This window comes from Choloepus didactylus, chromosome 4 (genome assembly GCF_015220235.1).
Source record: "Choloepus didactylus isolate mChoDid1 chromosome 4, mChoDid1.pri, whole genome shotgun sequence".
Taxonomy (NCBI): Eukaryota; Metazoa; Chordata; class Mammalia; order Pilosa; family Megalonychidae; genus Choloepus; species Choloepus didactylus.
Genome location: NC_051310.1, coordinates 86,902,002 through 86,919,753, shown reverse-complemented (window position 1 = coordinate 86,919,753; position 17,752 = coordinate 86,902,002). Strand labels below are relative to the sequence as shown.

The 17,752-nt window shown below is 42.2% G+C and overlaps 1 protein-coding gene and 1 pseudogene across 1 annotated transcript; both read right to left on the bottom strand.

Moving 5' to 3' along the window:
* Positions 1–4,147: 4,147 nt before the first annotated feature.
* Positions 4,148–9,592, bottom strand: LOC119532722 (annotated as a pseudogene).
* Positions 9,593–14,908: 5,316 nt separating this feature from the next.
* Positions 14,909–16,440, bottom strand: LOC119533259 (RNA polymerase II elongation factor ELL2-like). Its single transcript, XM_037835333.1, has 2 exons — positions 16,238–16,440; positions 14,909–16,112 (listed from the first exon to the last, which is right to left on the bottom strand). The coding sequence occupies exons 1-2, from the start codon at positions 16,285–16,287 to the stop codon at positions 15,050–15,052; spliced, it is 1,113 nt and encodes a 370-aa protein (XP_037691261.1). The 5' UTR covers positions 16,288–16,440; the 3' UTR covers positions 14,909–15,049.
* Between the last annotated feature and the right edge of the window lie 1,312 nt (positions 16,441–17,752).

The following is a 17,752-nucleotide window of genomic DNA, read 5'->3' as shown; positions in this document are numbered from 1 at the left end:
GTCCTTTTAGTCTGGACATGGTGAGGGGTGCCCACCCCACACACACCTCAATGTCTCCTCCATGTGGGGTGGGAGATGGATGAGCCATAGGTGTAGAAGGAAGAACTAGAAGCAGCAGCAACTGCCCACCTCCTGTAGAGTCCTGCTCAGGGCTCTGGGCACAGGTGGTGCCAGCTCAGAGGGCACGTCCCCTCCCAGGCAGAAGATACTTGGAGTTCACATAAACTCTCCCAGCCCAAGTTTCCTCCAATGGAGAAGCAGGATGCCAGGCTCCATGACCTCCAAGTGCCCCCACTGCAGTAGGCAGACTAATTGCCTCCCAGAAAAGTCCATCCTCTGCTACCCAGAACCTGTGACTCTGATATGATACATGGCAAAGGGGGGTGGTTTAAGGTTGCAGATGGAATTAAGGTTGCTCAACAGTTGACCTGGAGATGGGGAGATTATCCTGGATTATCTAGGTGAGTCCAATGTAACCACAAGGTTGCTGATAAGTGAAAGAGGGAGGCAGGAGGGGTCAGTGTCCCACTGAGATGTTTCAAGATCCTCTTCTGCTGGCTTTGAAGCTCAAGGAAGGGATCATGAGCCAAAGAATGCAGGGAGCCTCTAGAAATCAGAAATGGCAAGGGAATGCATTCTCCCTGAAGCCTCCAGAAGGAACGCAGCCCTGTTGACAACCTGATTTTAGCCCAGTGACACCCATTTTGGACTTCCAACCTCCAGAACGATAACATAATAAGTTTGTGCTGTTTTAAGCCACTTAGTCTGAGGTGATTTGTTACAGCAGCCTCAGGAAACTAATACACCCTCTAGCCCTGACATCCACAACACAGTTTCCCGTCAGCTTCACCCTTCTTCCCTAGTGCTCCATCTCCCCTGTCTTTTAAGCCATGGAGCCCCAGGGACCAGCACTGCTGTGTGTCCGAATCCCAATTTTGGTCTAACTTTACATCAAATGATGATATTTTCTCCAGAGCTGAAGGAGAAACAGGAGTATTATGCCCTGTACTTTCAGAGGTCCTGGCTGTTTTTAAGCCACCATCATTCAGTAAGACACTTATCAGAGTGTTCTTGTGCACCAGTTGCTGAACTGGTCCCTGGGAGCGCAAAGCCAAATGGGCATCATCCTTTCCCTCAAGGAATTCACTGTCTAGTTGGAAAAAGAAACACAGAAGCAATTATCTAGAATCCTTGATGTTTCCGAAGTTAGACTGGAGTTAGATGAACTCAGCCTCCCTCTCTGGAAACAGCAAATGGCAAGAAAAGTGATATTCATGAGCCACTTCAACCTCATAACATCAGAACAATGGTATGAAGCCTACCTGGGTGGAGGAATTTTTTAAAAATACAATGACTAATTCTGAGTCACAGCCACTGATAAAGCTCTTTTCATGTTTTACTTGATCTTAAATTTTCTTTGTACTTTTCTTTTGTTAGAGGTGGATGGAAAATTCTCCTAGTAGCGGTAGAGATAATCACTGCTCAACAGCAGAATGATGGATGACGCATCCTTTGTCTCATGTCTCCTCTTCCCCTTCCTGATTCTCAATACTACATTTCAAACTCAGGCATATTCTATATGTAGATGGATAGAATAAACCAAACTTGTTTTGATTTTTTTTTTTTTTTGAACCTGAGCAGAATTGCCATTAGGACCCGGATACAACGTTGTTACAGATGACTTACTAATAAAGAAGATTGTACTAAATCCCTCCTTGAGCGTGGAATATTGACCAAAATGGCCAAACTGGCAATTTGTCAGTAGACCACCAGGCATACATACATTTTAGATGGAGTGTCTGAGAAACTATCATTTTTAATGTAGTCGAAAATTGCCTGCCTTGACAATAAGGTGGATGTTTTCTGACTCCTCCAGGTGGAACCATGCAGATAGAGTTATGAATCAAATTGACAAGGAGCAGAGCCACTTGGGCAGGAGATCTTTCCCTGGTGCTTCCTTTAGCCTGAGTTCCTAAAACTACAACATGAAGGGGTATTGCCAAGACCCAGCAAGACAGGGCTCTGATAACTTCAAAGATTTTGACACTGGAAACATCCTGCTATCTGAAACCTGGAATGTCATATGTCAATAGGCTTGGCCACACCTTGAGCATCTGCCCAGAGTTCTCTCCCCTGATTCTTTTTTTTTTTTAAACAAGTATGATAATATCTTATTTGACATTTTATTCTTACTAAATGGTGTTTCCATGAAAATATAAAAACAATAAAAAAAAGGTTTCAGCTGTGGTTCTGGAAAACCCACTATTCCAAGAAGAAAAAATAATAATAAAAATACGAAGTATGCAATTTCACATGCAAAATAGATACACACTTTTCAGAGAAATCTCATGCCTTACATTTTAGAGCCACATTAGCCTTTTGCACTTTAAAGTAAAAAGGCAGCTTATGTGCAATAATGGCCCTTTACCATAACACAGGAAGGATTTTATAACTCATTGAAATATATACAAAATAGTTGTTATAGTTCGAAAGAAAAATAAAATATCTGCTACAAAGTGTGTTTCTGAAAGGTCTAGGAGAATGTCATTGTTTACAAGTTTTCCCAAAGTTTGAAGACATGCCTTTGTGTATAGGGTTCAAGCAATAGCTCCGTTAGTCTTATCCTTTGATCTCCATGTGTGCATCTTTTATTTCTGTGCACAGTCCTGAAGGGAGATGGATGGGAAATTGGGTTCTCACAGTTACTTTCCAACAAAGAGAAATTCTATTGATATAAAAAACAATATAGTGATGAAGCTAATGCCATAGGAAAACTAATGTCATATTTTATGTTTCCCAAGTCAACCCCCCTCCCCAATTTTAAATCTGAAAGATAGAAAGGCAAACAAACTTCTATATGCAGTGGTTTATAGAATAGGAGGGTCCTTAAAAGAAACATGTCCCAAATAAATTATCAGTGTTTCAAAAGTTTTTTAAGAATTTCAATTCATGGCTTGCTAAGGCAGCTTGTCTTTAGTAGAGACGCAAGATATCAGATTGATTCTTGTTTATCCTGAATATTCTTAATAGACATTATAACTTCACTGTAAGAACAAGATAGACGACATTTATCCCAAACAAATCAACCTTAACAAAAGTATCAAATGTGTAATTGAGTTAGTCGATCAAGTAGTGAGATTTAGTTTTAAGACTTCTGTAATGGCAGCAACTGTTTTCCCAATAAATATCAAGGGAGAAGGTGTTTGATTAAATTTGAGGTAATTACTGATATGACCAGATATAAGACACCAGGTGTCTTTGAATAGGTTGCCATAGACTTTTTATGAATTTTGACCATGACCCACATAGCCTGTTCCCAACCAAAAACAAGGTGAGATATGTCCTTGCCTCTAGTGTAGGTGATGATGCAAATATGGACTTTTTCTTATAATAGGACTAAATAACCCCAAAGTAAACCACCATCACTAGTGGGGATTATCATTAACAAAAATGCACCAACATAGAGAATCATGTACAAAATAAGCAATGGTAAATATAATTGGATCTATTCAAATATTTGATGTGGCATGCGTTTAGCATTAAAAAAAAATGATAGGATCTATACATCATTTTCACGTCACTCACATGTAACATCAAGCTTTATATACCTATCACCACATATAGTACCCCTTGTGAGAAGGGTAAGGTTAAGTCATAAAAAAAAAAAGAATAAATTAAAAAATAAGTAGATAAGTGCAATGCAATTTCCTTTCCTTTAAATTACAATTTAAATAATATTCAATGCCCTCACCCAAAACTATATACTGTATATTTATATATTTATATATATATATATAGTCTTAGACTATAAGGACAAAAATGCTTTGTAAAAGTCAATGAGAGATCTCTGCAGCTGCTTAAGGAGATACTGTTTTCTTTCCTTTTTTTTTTTTTTCTGCCCACTTCACCCAGTATGGCCACTCTAGTCCTACAAGCAATAGATTTCAAGGCTTGAAGCTAGAAAACAGAACTAGATGATAGGTCAGATGTTACAGTAAGAGGTAGCTTCTTACTTCTCCTTCCCTTAAGAGATCACACTGAAAGAAGGAAGGAGAGGAGTTTGGGAGAATGTTTTGAAGATCAAGAGGAAGTGTCTTGTAGGGAGTATAGGCCGGTGGGAAGAGCATGGGATGGCTGACAATCTGGCTCACTCCCCCTCCTTTTTCATGAGCTGTTGCTTATTCTGATGAGCATCCATGTCAAAGTTGAAGTCATTCCACTTGTCGTGGGATGGGAAGGAGATGGCCTGGCGTACAGCTCCAATAACATGCTCGCCCGGGGTCTCGCTGGAGCTGGCACTGACTATAGAGGCGCCACTTGGGGTCCGCAGGAGGTGGGGAGGGGGGGAGAAGTCGTGGAGCTGCTGGTGGTCCAAGATGCCCTTCCAGGTAGCATGTCAGAGTTGCTCAGGGATGTTTAGACTTGCCAAATCTTCCATGGAGTAATGCTCAATCTGGTACATGGTGGTTAGCCCTGGGTCATAAAATAGTGCAGACATGGTGGACAGCCCAACCTCACTAGGAAACTGACAATGCTGCAAATTGTGGTGTACGGAGGTGGGGGGTGCAGTGGGAGGTGGATGGCATGGAGAGTGGGGGGCGAGGGTTGGGTGGGGCTGAGTCCAATCATGTCTCCAGCCATTGGCGTGTGGGTGCCCGTCATAGGAATGTTGGCTCCCACACCATCAGGCATGGTGGTGGGAGTGAGGGCGTTACAATGCTGAGGGGTAATAAGCTGGCTCACGGATGACAGCTTGTTCATGCTGTTCATTTGGTTCAGAGGTGGGGAGCTGCTCCCATATGAAGACTGAGAGTGCATCGATGTTTGTTTCTGAAGTAAGTGTTGGTGCTGCTGCTGCTACTGCTGCTGCTGCCTGTGTTTGAATAGTGTGCTGAGGAAGGTACTGCATGAGCTCCAGGGACTCTCTGATCTTCAACGGCATTTCATAAGTCTCATGGCCCCTCACTGGTAGTTCATCATCTGGGGATCTTCGTTTCTTGATGGATGTCATCTGGATGCCATGTGTGTTCTGACAAAAAGGGCACCTGGTACCATCGCCTTTTTTTGTGCTTCCCGAGACTTGCTTTCTGATGCTGTGTTCATCTGCCTTCCTGTCTCTTCCTGGGCTAGCACAGATCCAGACCCCAAAGCAGTGTTGGCCCAGGACTTGCCCATCTTTGGTTTCCAGAGTAATAATGATTAAAATTGGATGGCAGTTCATCCCTCCAACACAACTGCTGTTAGACATGAAATTGCGCAAGACTGTTGTGAATTTAGTGCCAACCCAGGGTGGCTTGTAAGGCACCAGCACTCTCTGTCTTCCTGTAATGGGGTCGTCTACATATTGGGCATGGCTGTTCCCTTCTACCTGAATCAACTGACTAGGAGGGACAATTTGCCCCTCACTGAATTTACAGCTCAGCTAATGGTTGGGGCACCGCTTCACCACCTCGGTGACATGCTCAGCTTTCTTGTAGACAGTAATGGCACAGATGACAGCACCTGAGGAGGTGGGGTCATCACCTTGATCTGACTGGGACATGTCTTTGCAATTTGGCAGAACAGTTTCTTCAGTTCAATGGAATAAATCCAGGTGGTGACTTAGCCATGCTCCACTTCTGGAAGGACACATCGAAGCTGTGCCAACCTGGGTAGTCAGTGTTGGGGGGGATGGCAGGTGACAGCGAGAGAGCATTGAAGGTGGAGCTGGGCTGCATGTAGGGCAAGGGCACAGTGACATTGTTCTGTGCATGGTGTGTTGTAGCCCCTGATTCTTTATAACTCTACTCTTGGGTAGACCACTTCTTGGTCCCAAGGGCAATGCCCATTGGTATCTTATGTGGATGAGTCATAATCAGAGAGAAAGGACAGTGTACGTGAGGCAAGAAAGTTTAGAGGAAACCTGCTTCCAGATGAACTAAAAGTTCCTTGTGTATCCCCCATGGAGAGAGTGTTTTGGAAGGCAATTTGAAGAGTCAGTGGCCAATGATCAATCACTGCCACTTAGGAGAGGCTAGTACAAAGACACTAATCATCAGGATAGAACCTTCCTTGTTAGTTTCAAGTTCGCAGAGCATCTGTTAAAGCTGACAGTGAAAAGATGTTGCTATCTATTGCTTATTGCACTGCATGTCTCCTCTTTTATTTCATCCCTGCCCCTACCCCCTGCCAGCCATGTTGTTTGTCAATTGCCCATCAGGGATGAGTGGGACAGAGAGGTCCCCCACCACCACCCCGGGATATTATTACAAGTCTTCCCACTGAGCCCAATGCCTCTCAATTTCCAGTCTCAAGGATTCACTTCTCCTGCAGCCATTCTGCCTATTCACTCTTCCTTTGAAAGGCCATTGCCCTTGACCCTAGAGGAAGCAAAGCCCTTCTCCTCCCCCTCCACCTCATTTCATCTCAGCACAGGGCTCTTGGCCTGCTTTAGACATTGTGGGGCTGCAGGCATGGAGTAATTCAGTGAATCCATTCAAACATGCTAGCCTTAATTACTACAGATCTCATCACCTCACTAGCATGCTCACGCTGGCAGCAGCATCCACAGTATTTACCGTGAAGCCACATGATTCAAAACCCTATTTCCAAATCCAAGGATCCAAAGAAGTGTAAGACGTGGCTTCCTCCTTGAGTGAAAATGTCAATTCCAATAGAGAATGAGTGACACTGTTACAGGTGGTGCAGAGTGTGGGGAAGAGCCTTCTGCCCCTGGGTAGCTGGACATGCTCTCATGAAAGAAAAAAGATACGATATAATATGGGTGTTTGAGAAGGACAGAGAAGGAGGCAGGATACAAGAGCACAAACAACATGCTCAGGAGCAAGGTAAGAAATCTTTCAAATGTGACTGGGGGTGTCTGTAGGAGAGTGGAGAAAGAGAATGTGAACAAGATCGATGGGACCAGACTGTGTGAGTCTTCTGAAAGCTGAGATAAAGAGATAGGACTTTATTCTGTTTGGCAGTGGGGAGTCACGGAGGGGGTTTGCAGCAAGAGAGAGGTGTTCCTATTAAGTGTGGTTTGAGAAGGATCTTTCTGACAAGGTATGTTAAATGGATTGGTAGAGGGAAGCGTCTGATGGCAGAGAGACCAATAAGGCTCCAGAAATGACACCTGATACAAAAATAAGGCATAGGGAAAAAAGAAAATCCCACAATACTTGAGAAGAAGTGTCAATGAGAATTAATAACTGGGAAGCAGGTTGAGCTGTGGCCACAAGAAATGACTCCAAATGCGCAAAAGAGAGGTAACTCCCATCTCACTCTTTGGCCTTATGGTCCTTGAAGGTGTTCCTGGGGATAGAGGTTAAATGTGCCCCACACACCAGCTTGGAGTTAGACTGGAAGCAATGCCGAAAGACCCCTTGCAATTCTAAACCACAGATGGAGTTACTACATATTGTAAAACCAAATTATCTTGTTTCTTTCTCTGTTGCTCTACATAGTCTAAAGAATAGTCTAATGCCTACAATTGGACCAAAAGCTAAAGAGAAGCGGCTCCCCTTGAGATCAGCATGGTGGAAGTAGAAATTTTCAAGAGATTCCCAAAGGAAGGGTGAATGCAGAGGGAAAATCCTGGCTTCCAGGTCCAATTGCCTTTCCCAACATCAAGGTTCACCCTCCAGTGCCAACTTTGCAAGATCCAGGCTCTATGAATAAGAGAGCATCAGATATCCTTCGTGATCCTTTGCCTCCCATCTAAACCGGGTGTGCGTTGTAAGGAGCCCTTAGCCTCCATTCCACAGTCAATGTAGGGATCTTGCAGCCCTACATCAGAGGGCACAAGGTCATGTGCTCTGCTGCAAACTCTAAGGAGGGAGGGGATTTTGTTTAGCCAAGAACATTCACTGCCCTCCACTCTGTTCCTGGATCCCATCCCAAGAGTATCCTGAAGCTGTTGGGAAAATAATCCAACAATTGTCTCTTATAAGGGAAAAACAAACACACAAAAATCTATGTCCCTGGACCTGGCCGCCTATGGGTTCCTGTTCTTTCTCAGCCTTGTGCATCTCACAGTCTGGGGTCCTCCCATCTTGCCCGTGAGTTTCTGAAAATGAGGAAGGAAAGTGTTGCTGCGTACTGTGCTCAGGTTTTGTGCTTGCTGACAACGCAGTCACATCATGGGCTATGGCTTGAACATCTACACTCTTCTTTACCACAAAGATGCCACATGTTCTTCTTGAAATGCAACTCACAATGAGCGATAGGGGTACTCACATGAATTTTCACCCACCAAGTTGATTGATATAAATTTCCTTGGGGATAAAATCTGGTATCAAAAGGTATTTTTTAAATTTGCCCTACCTTCTGACCCAGAAATTCTGCTCCTTAGAAATTTATTCTAAGAAATTAAGGTATGCACACAAAGATTTAGTTAGAATGACATTCATCATAGTGTTGCATACAATAGCAAAATGAAACTAAATAGCATCCAACTATCCAAGATGGGAGTTACTTAAATACAATTTCAGAACATCCATGCAATGGAATATGATCTAAACACTAAATGCAATGTTGTCAGATAATATCAATTGCCTCCAGGGGAGGGAACAGGGTGACTCAGAGGCAGGGAAGAAAAGGGCAACTTTTCACTGAAAACACTTTTTTAAAACATTGTTTTTATGAAATATGACATGTATGCAGAAAACTGATAACTTTCACAGTACATGTAGGAGCTCCTGGCCTGAATAAAACAGGCCTGCAGAGCTTAGAGCCCAGCAGTCTGCATGACCTGGGCAGCTAATGTTTAACCTATCATCTTTGTAAACCAGTAGAGCAGAAAGTTGTAAATTAACCTTAAAATGTAACTTTAAAATGGGAAGTAGGCAGGAGGTGAGAACTCTTGGTCTCACAAAGGAGTGAGAAGTAAATGTAAAGTCTGAACAAGCACGTAAGTGTAAAGTCTTGCACCCAGATTTGAATAAGCATTTGTCTATGGTCCCCAGGCCTCCCACCATCAAGTGTCAATCTACAGTTTACTTCCCTCCTGCCACTCTTGTGGTTATCTATCAATCACCACCACCCACCCACCCCCATGTCACAAGACCTTGTCCGCATGCTTATACCCTTAGGAATGTCTATGTCTCAAACCCTTAGAACTGGCTTGGCCGGCCTCTTTAATTGCATGGTTTGCCTGCCTATCGAATGCTGTACCTGCCTGGCAAGAGAGAGCAGTTATGATCTCTATGCTGCCTCACAATAAGTAAGCCCTGAATAAAGGTTCATGTATCAGAAAATGTCTGGTATCATCTTTGGCCTCTTGATTGGTAAAGCCCTCATGGGCTGCAACAATTGGCGAGCCAGCCAGGAGGATCAAATAGCCGCCAGCCAGGAGACCAAAGAGACCCCCAATTCTGGTGACATGAACCCCGGGGAAGGGGCATGCCCTGGGAGGGATACCAGGGTGACCTGAGATTTCCATGTGGAGAGGGAGTGGTCACCCTCCTGGATGTATGGTGCTCACCAAGGGAGTACGACAGTGCTTGAACTTCTCCAGCAGGATTAGTAGCCATCCTGCCGCAGGCTGCAGGAGCACTGGGGACTCGGAAAGAGTAAAAGGGCTGCCAAATTTCTGCTGTGGTAGGCTGGCCATTGTTAGAAGCTGTACACACTGCTACTGTGGAAGCTTTAGTAGCTAAGGCAGCTGTGCACTGCCTAGAGGATGAATTAAAGCTAGAAAGAGATAAGAAGCTAACACAAGAAGAATTCAGTGATGCTCTGGATAAAAGTTTAGAAATACTGGCATGCTAGTGCACTAGAGTAAGAGGGCATAAGCTGCCAAAGGGCAAGTTAGGTGTATCCTAGCTTCCCCTAACTGGGACCCTAAAGTGTGGGACCCTATTGATTCCTCATCAAAAGATGACGAGCCCCAGTCTGACTGGGAAATTAAAACTGGGGAAAGTAAGCATGCTTGACCTCTGGTCCAACAAAAGGTTAAAACAGAGCAAATTCAACACCCTGATCAACCCTGGCAGCAGCTCCTGACCAAAAGGTGCCTTCCCCCAGATGTGCTGTGGAACCATATCAGTATAAACTGCCAGGGCCATTTAATAGCCCTGTCTGGCCAATGAAAAAACCTAATGGTACCTGGCAAGTGACTACTAATTATAGCAAACTTAATATGGTAACTCCTCTTTTGTTTTCAGCTGTGCCAAATATAGCTACTTTGTTGCAGGATATGAGTATTCAATTAAGCCAGTTTAACTTTGTGATAAACCTTGCTAACATTTTATTTAGTTTATCTTTAGATCCTTCCAGCCAACCTGTGACCACCTTCACACAAGAAAGTCAACAATGAACATTTGCTGTGCTTCCACAAGGATATCTTCATAGTCCCAGTATTTGACATGATTTAATAGCACAAGATTTAAAAATGTGGAAACCTCCAGCAGGGTCTGACTACTCTATCAAATTCTTGGGTATTGTAAAACTAAAGCTATTACTTCAGCTGTTGTTGTTAAAATACAAAGTTATCCCACAGTGCTTACTCCTAAATAATTAATCACATTTCTTGGTTTATTAGGTTATTGGAAACTGTTTATACTCTATTTAGTATGAATTTTAAAACCTTTGTACACCCTAATTAGAGAAGGTAAAGCATGGGAATGGGATTTTTCTACTGCAAGCTGTGTTTTAAAAAGCTAAGCAAACTATCACACAAGCACAGGCATTGGGGGGTGAACCCCAATATATCCTGCGAATTGGATGTGGCCAGTGCCAATATTGGCTTTGGGTGCAGTTTGTGGCAAAGGCAACAGGCTAAATGTGTACTATTAGATTCTGGCCCCAACTATGGAAAGACATAGAATTCAGATATAGCCCTTTGGAAAAGCAATTGTGCACAGGTTATAATGCTCTATTACAAGTTGAAGGTCTAACTCAAAGGTGTCCAGTGTCCTTACAGATGGCCATACCCATACAGGGGTGGATATGGAACACTATAGACAAGCCCCATTTGGGGAGTGCTCAGGTGAGCATGCTGACAAAATGGAAAACCTGCCTCCTACAATGCAGCATTTTTGACAACAGCTCTTTAAGTGCAGAGATGCTTGAATTTTAAGACCAGTCTCCTATGTGAAAGAGCAGCATGTCCAACTTCCCATCACTCCTCCCAAGGTGGCTCCTCCCATGCCCACTGTTGATAGACAAGGACGTATACCTGACTCTACATGGTATACTGATGGATTGGCACATGGGCAACCTGCTACCTGGACAGCTGTGGCTGTCAAGCCCAGTACTGACACCATCTGGTGGGAAAACATCTGGACAGCCTGCCACAAATGCAAGGTAACCATTTTTCATGTCTCTGCCCACAACACCAATTCATCACCAGGTAACATAGAAGCAAATGCCCTAGCAAAATTCTGCAGCCTAACACCAATGATGCATGAAGTGGCTAAATGGCTACACCAAAAAACTGGGCACTGAGGACCCCAGACCCTGTGGAAACTGGTGCAGCAGTTTCAATTGCCCATCATCTGACAAGAACTAAAGGAGTTAGTAGATGCTTGTCCTTCCTGTTTGCTGCGAAGGCCCAGAATGCTTCCTCACCAACTTGGGCACATCAGCCAGGACCAAATTCCTGTTACCTGGTGGCAAGTAGACTACTCAGGCTGCTTCCTTTATCTGAAGGTGCAAGTTATGCTTTTACAGCTGTAGACAAGGCTACAGAAACTTTATTAGCTTTTCCACTAGGAAAAGCCAACCAACAAGCTACCATACATAGCTTAAAAAAATTCAGTGACTTTTTGGGGTCCTCACACATGTGGACAGCATGAGGGGGACCCCCCTCACCAGGCAATTAACCCAGGCCTGGGCTACAGAACATGATGTCCTTTGGATGTTTCACTTGCCCTATAATCCCACAGTGGCTAGGTTAATTGAAAGAATGAACGGCCTTTTCAAGGAACCCTTATGGATGATAGAAACTCCTTACAACAACGGACTCAACGACTGTATCCAGCTCTGATCAGCATTAACTCAGACCCAGAGCAGTGGCTCCTGCTCCTGTGGAAATGGTAACTGGGGGGCCCATGTAGGCCTTGCGAAATCAAATAAGTGGACCAGCTGCTCTCAAGCCACAGCAAGGCAGCGATAATAATTTGCTCTTGCCTGTGCCACAAACACCAAAAATTGGAGAAAATGAGGTCCGGGGAAAATAAGGTCGATTGGCTCTGGTTCTGGCCCATGCAGCCACATTGGTTGAGAATCCTAAGCCCATGGGGTATTAGAATTACATAAGATGCCAAAAGTTACTTGTATCACCTATCCGGGACCCCCATCTCCCAGGGAACTGTATACATAACTTTGCAAACACACAGTATGCCCAAAACTAACTGACCCCTCTCCCTGCAGGGGAGAAAATACAGTATTTAAAACCCCCTCACTTAGAACTCTTCTATCTACTAATGAAAACTCAGCTTATATATTGTTAAATCACTCAGCCATCCAGTTTAATGCCTATACGTGCCATTAATTCTTATTAAAAAATTGTGTATTACTGTTTCAATAATGCATTAACTAAAGTGTTTTAAGTATTTAGCATTATTCTAACAAGTTTAATTTTAATGGTAATAGTATGTTGTAGAATATTTGCTTGAAAACAGTTTCCAAAATTATTTTGATAACTTAAGTATAAAAGGCATAAAGGATGTTTTTATTAAAAGGAAAAAAGAAAGTAGTTTTGTCCTAAATGACTGGTTATTTCAGAATGAAGAAAAAAGAAAATGTGGGACAAAACCTGAATGAATAAAGGAAGTTGCAGAAAGTTGGTGGAAAGGGAAATTTATTTCTGTAGTCAAAGTTGGAAAATAGTAAAAATTAGCTATATCACTGTTTAATGATGAAACTTCACAACTTAGGAAAGTAGTTTTGCAAAGCAGAATGGCATTAGGTATTCTAACTGCTGCCCAAGGTGGTACTTGTGCTCTAATTAATATTCAGTGTTGTGTGTATGTACCTGATAATTCACAAAATGTAACACAAGCTTTTGATCATATGCAAAATCACATACAAAGTATTGATCATTTATCTGATGATCCTTTGTCTAAATGGTGGAATTCATTAGCCTGGCCATAGTGCCATTTACTAATAGGTCTACTGTCTCTCTGGTATATTAATACTATTCTGTTAATTATATTGCTGTTGTGGATTATAAATGCAATGCTTATCCTATGGTCAACTCAGATTGCTGTGCAGGGGTGGATTGTAGGAGCCCCTGGCCTGAACAAAACAGGCCTGCGGAGCTTAGTGCACGGAAGTCTGCATGACTTGGGCAGCTAATGTTTAATCTATCATCTTTGTAAACCATGATAAAGGTTCATGTATCAGAAAATGTCCAATATCTTTTTCGGCCTCTCAACTGGCAAAGCCCTCACAGGCTGCAACAGTACAATTTAACAAGTAGTTATAGAGCCAGTTTCAAAGTATAGTATGGATTACAGTTCCATGATTTCAGTCATTTCCTTATAGCTGTTCTAATACACTAGAGACTAAAAAGAAATATCTATATAATGATTCATTAGTCATAATCATTTGTTAAATCCTATCTTCTCTGTTATATCTCTTGCCTCACATTTTTTTTTTTTTTTTTTGGAGACAAACATCTTTATTAAAGATACTACCAAAAATTTGGCAAACATTTCAAAACAGATTTGTAAACATAATGCTTCCCTTTTCAACTGGCAGCACTTTGAAAAGACAATACGATAAGACAACACAACTTGAATTAACATTAGTTCAAAATCCTTACATTTTTGACCATATAACTTATGTTCCCACATGATAAAACAAGTGATAGTTTAAATCAAAGTCAACAGATAAACTCCGTGAAATGAAAATTTGTGCTGTTTGATGAATCACAGTATGTTATGGTTAAATATATCTGTTCTTTTTAATATTCCTGGCACCCAGGATGAAAAAAAATCTTTAAATATACATTTCATGTAGGTAATAGCTTCTTTGCATATCTCTCTTCAAAAAATACTTTATAGCAGTATATAAATAGGTTACCTACATATTTAATTTTATAATTTTGTCCCAAAACTATAGATCTGTTTCATTTTCATAACATATCGATTTTGCCCAACATTAATAAAGCTGACAAACTGTTGAAATGGAAATGCTTTTGTCTTCCACAATAGAAGTAGCAATTTGACAGAAAAAAAAAAAACCTACAGTAACACTCGTCAGTTGTTTAACCTGAGCATTTGGCCTACTAAGAGTAGCAGCTTTTTTTCCCTTCATGCATGCTCACATCCACACAACCTCTGCACACACACAGTTCGAGCACACGCTTCAGACGCTGGTAGGCCACAGTGTGCTTCCCATTGCTCTAATCAAGTGGGAAGCAGTGTAGCTAATGACTAACCACACTATGTACACAACTAGCAAACACCTTAAGGCAACCATTGCAATGGGGGGTTAACTTGTAGGGCAGATTTACTGTTCTAGATCAAGTCAGCCTGTATATACATATGTGTATGTGTATCTATATACGTACATACACACTTTTCTATTTCTTAACCCTCCAAAACAATGTTTTAATTTTTTTTTTGTATTTTGTGCAAATTTCTAAATATTCTACCACTTAAGGCAAAGAGTTTGCATTAAGAAAGGTCAGAAAATAGGCTTATGTTTATCCAAAAGCATTTCACCTTGCACATCACTTTTTTTTTAAGCACACAACTTTGAAGTGTGGACGCTGGGTCCCCAATATTTAAAAAAGTCATTTCTAAAGACAAACACAAGTTTCTGAGGAAAAAAAAATGATGTGAAGTATAGATATTGGATTTCCAATATCTATCTAAAAAAATCATTTCTTATTGACAAACAGAAGTCTTGAGGGGAAAAAGGGACCAGAAAAAGCAGCTTCAAAATTGCAAAGAAGCAAAGTAAAGTGAGGAAAAAAAAAAAAAAAAGAACTCAAGTTTACTAATACTGAAACTTTCAACAGGCAAAGTTTCATCTTTTTAGAATCTTAGAGCAACTCATTTGGAATTTTAAATAAATAAGCTTAAGTTTATTCACATCTTCTGGTCCCAGCAGAGTTTTAGTGCCATGACTCTGCTTGCTGTTGGTCAAATTCACCTATTAGTCTTTTGATGTGAGCCAGCTTGTTATGAAGATACTCACATCTATATTTTTCTTCATGGTAATTGGGACTAGACTGCTTGATCTTCTGATATTCTTGTAAAACTTCTTCATGAACATTCTGATACTCCTTTGAGCCTGGAGAAAGGCGCTTTCGTTGTGCATCCAGTTTGATAAATCTGCTAGCTACAGTCTCCATCCTGGCATGCAAGGCCCTGTACTCATCATATTCAGCATTGAAGTCATCCTTGTAATTCTGGCGTTGCTCATAGGAGACAATAGCAATATATTTTATCAAATAATCTGGGAGTTCAATTGTTGAAGAAGGCTCCATAGAGGCAGTGCAACTCTCTTTAACTCCTTCATTGGAATTTGGACTGGAGTTATTTAGCTTGGCAATTTCCTCTTCTCTTTTAAGGTCCTCCTCCTTTTCCTCAACAGTCTCAATGTCATGCTTTTTTATTTGGTCCTTTTCCTTGTGTTTTTTAGATTTCTTTTTGGACTTTTTGTGAGATATTGAATGGTTTTCTTCCATAGGCTTTGGACACTTTAGTAGAACTGAACCAGGGGGTAAGGTTTCCAGGGAAGTCCTAGAGGTATATTTGTCTTGTTGGTCCTCATAGATACTACCGTTTTGACTAAAACTGTCAACTGGTAGGTCTTGAGTCCCCCGGCCTTCTGGAGTGCTAGGGGAATTGGAGTTAGAAATTACAGTCTGAGGAGGATTTGAGACGGGCAGGTGGGTTGAAGGCAGCGGTGGAGCGGTGGGGATGGCAGCAGCTGCAGAGGGCAGTGGGAGACCCGCAGCAGACTTTTCACTGGTGGGATTCAAATGATCATTTAATGTTGGTGGTACTCTATTTGTCAGGTGAGATATTCGAGCTTTTTTATTCATTAAAGGATCAATGAAATCGGAATCCAAAAGTCGTTTCTGAGAAGGAGAAGATGCAGCGTTTCTACTAGAACATAAGGGAGATTCTGAACGGCTGGTGCCAGCAGCATTCTGAGATGGATTTAGTTTTCTAGAGAGCACTGACTCCAATGACCGTCTGTCTATTTCACTGTATCCAGGCCAGTCCCTTTGAAGCTCTTTAAAAACATAATCCTTTAAAGTATATGAGAGATCCTTAGGATTCAGATTGGCTACCTGTTGCAGAATTGCTCCGAGGGAGTTCTTGTCTTTTTGATTGACGCCATCTTTCTGCAATCTAGCAAGCAGCTCAGGTTTCTTGTAGGCCTTCAGTGCCAGTAAGTGAATCACCCTGTCCCTGTATGGCCGTTGAGAAACACTGCTGCTGCTGTGTGTCTTTCGAATTGTACTTGCAGGGTTCATGGGAGTTGACCTTTTCCTCTCAGGCACTGCATCTGAAACAGCTTGAGGTGCTTTCCGAATTTGCACTCTTTTCCCTACATATGGTCCACCAGGTTTGATAACTTTTGTGCTACGGTTGCGGGATTCCTCCTCTGCCTGGGTCATTCTTTCTCGTGTCATCTGGTACGAGTCATTTGTTGCACAAACTGTTATTTTATCTTGTATAAATCCCAGGCAATTGAGCTGGGAGGCTCCAGAGCTGGAGAATGTTTGCTGGATGCAATCAAAGCTGCCTTGAGGGTTGTCCTTTCCCACATTTGACAGATAGAAGTTAAAGTTATGTACTTCATTGTGGGGATCACTTTTGGGAATTTTGACAAGCCCTTGGAGCCCTTGGAACTGAATTGAAGGTCGAAAAGGAATTAAATTCTTGTGACTCTGGTAGGTCTCGAGAGCCCGGATCGCCGTCTCGGTGAGCTTCACATGAAGTACGGTGATGTTGTCCTGCCCCAGCCGCCCCCCCCGCCGCCATCTTAGACTCCCCGGGGTGCCGCCGCCGACGCCGCTCCGGCGCTAGCCTCTACTGCGGCCGCGGCTGCTCGGGCTTCTGCAGCCGCCGCCACAGCTACGGCCATCCCGCTGCTGACGTACTGTCATATACTGCGCGTAGCCAGACTTTCTTGCCTCACATTTGATCATTCTCTCAATCTTCAAGGATATTTGGGCAATGACCACTGAATACACTTTTATACCTGTTGAACCCATAAGAATCTTAGATATTAGACAAGTAGATAAAATTTTAAAGGATGTTTCAGAAGAATAGTGACAGAAAGATGTTCAAGAAATATTAAGGGAAAGGGAGACAGTGCAAAATAATGATTTACTTTGGAAATACCATTTCTACTAAAAACCAAAAACAAAATCTGGAAAGAAATTACTCCTGATTTACAGAAAGAATTACATCTGATTTTTATCTCCCTCTTATGTGCATTTTCTAGTTTTTCTAAAATGAACATGTGGCTTTAAAAAAAAAAAAGGCAATAAAAATTCTTTTTAATCATTTTTTAAATGCTCTAACCACAAGTCCTATACTTTCCTTCTTGTCTTGGAAAAAACTTCTAAGGCCAGAGAAACTTGATGTCTTCTACTTCCTCACCCCTTACCCCGCCCAACTCCACGCAAAACTCTGTCTCCTTCAACCACTAAAAACTGGCTTTCTCACCCCCACCCCCACCCCCAAAACTGGTCCGACACATGCCTCATCCCTTCCCCTCATCATTACAAATCCCTTGGATACTCTCAGTCCTCTTACTGGCCTCTGGGCTGTGATTCTGTCAAATGGATTCAACA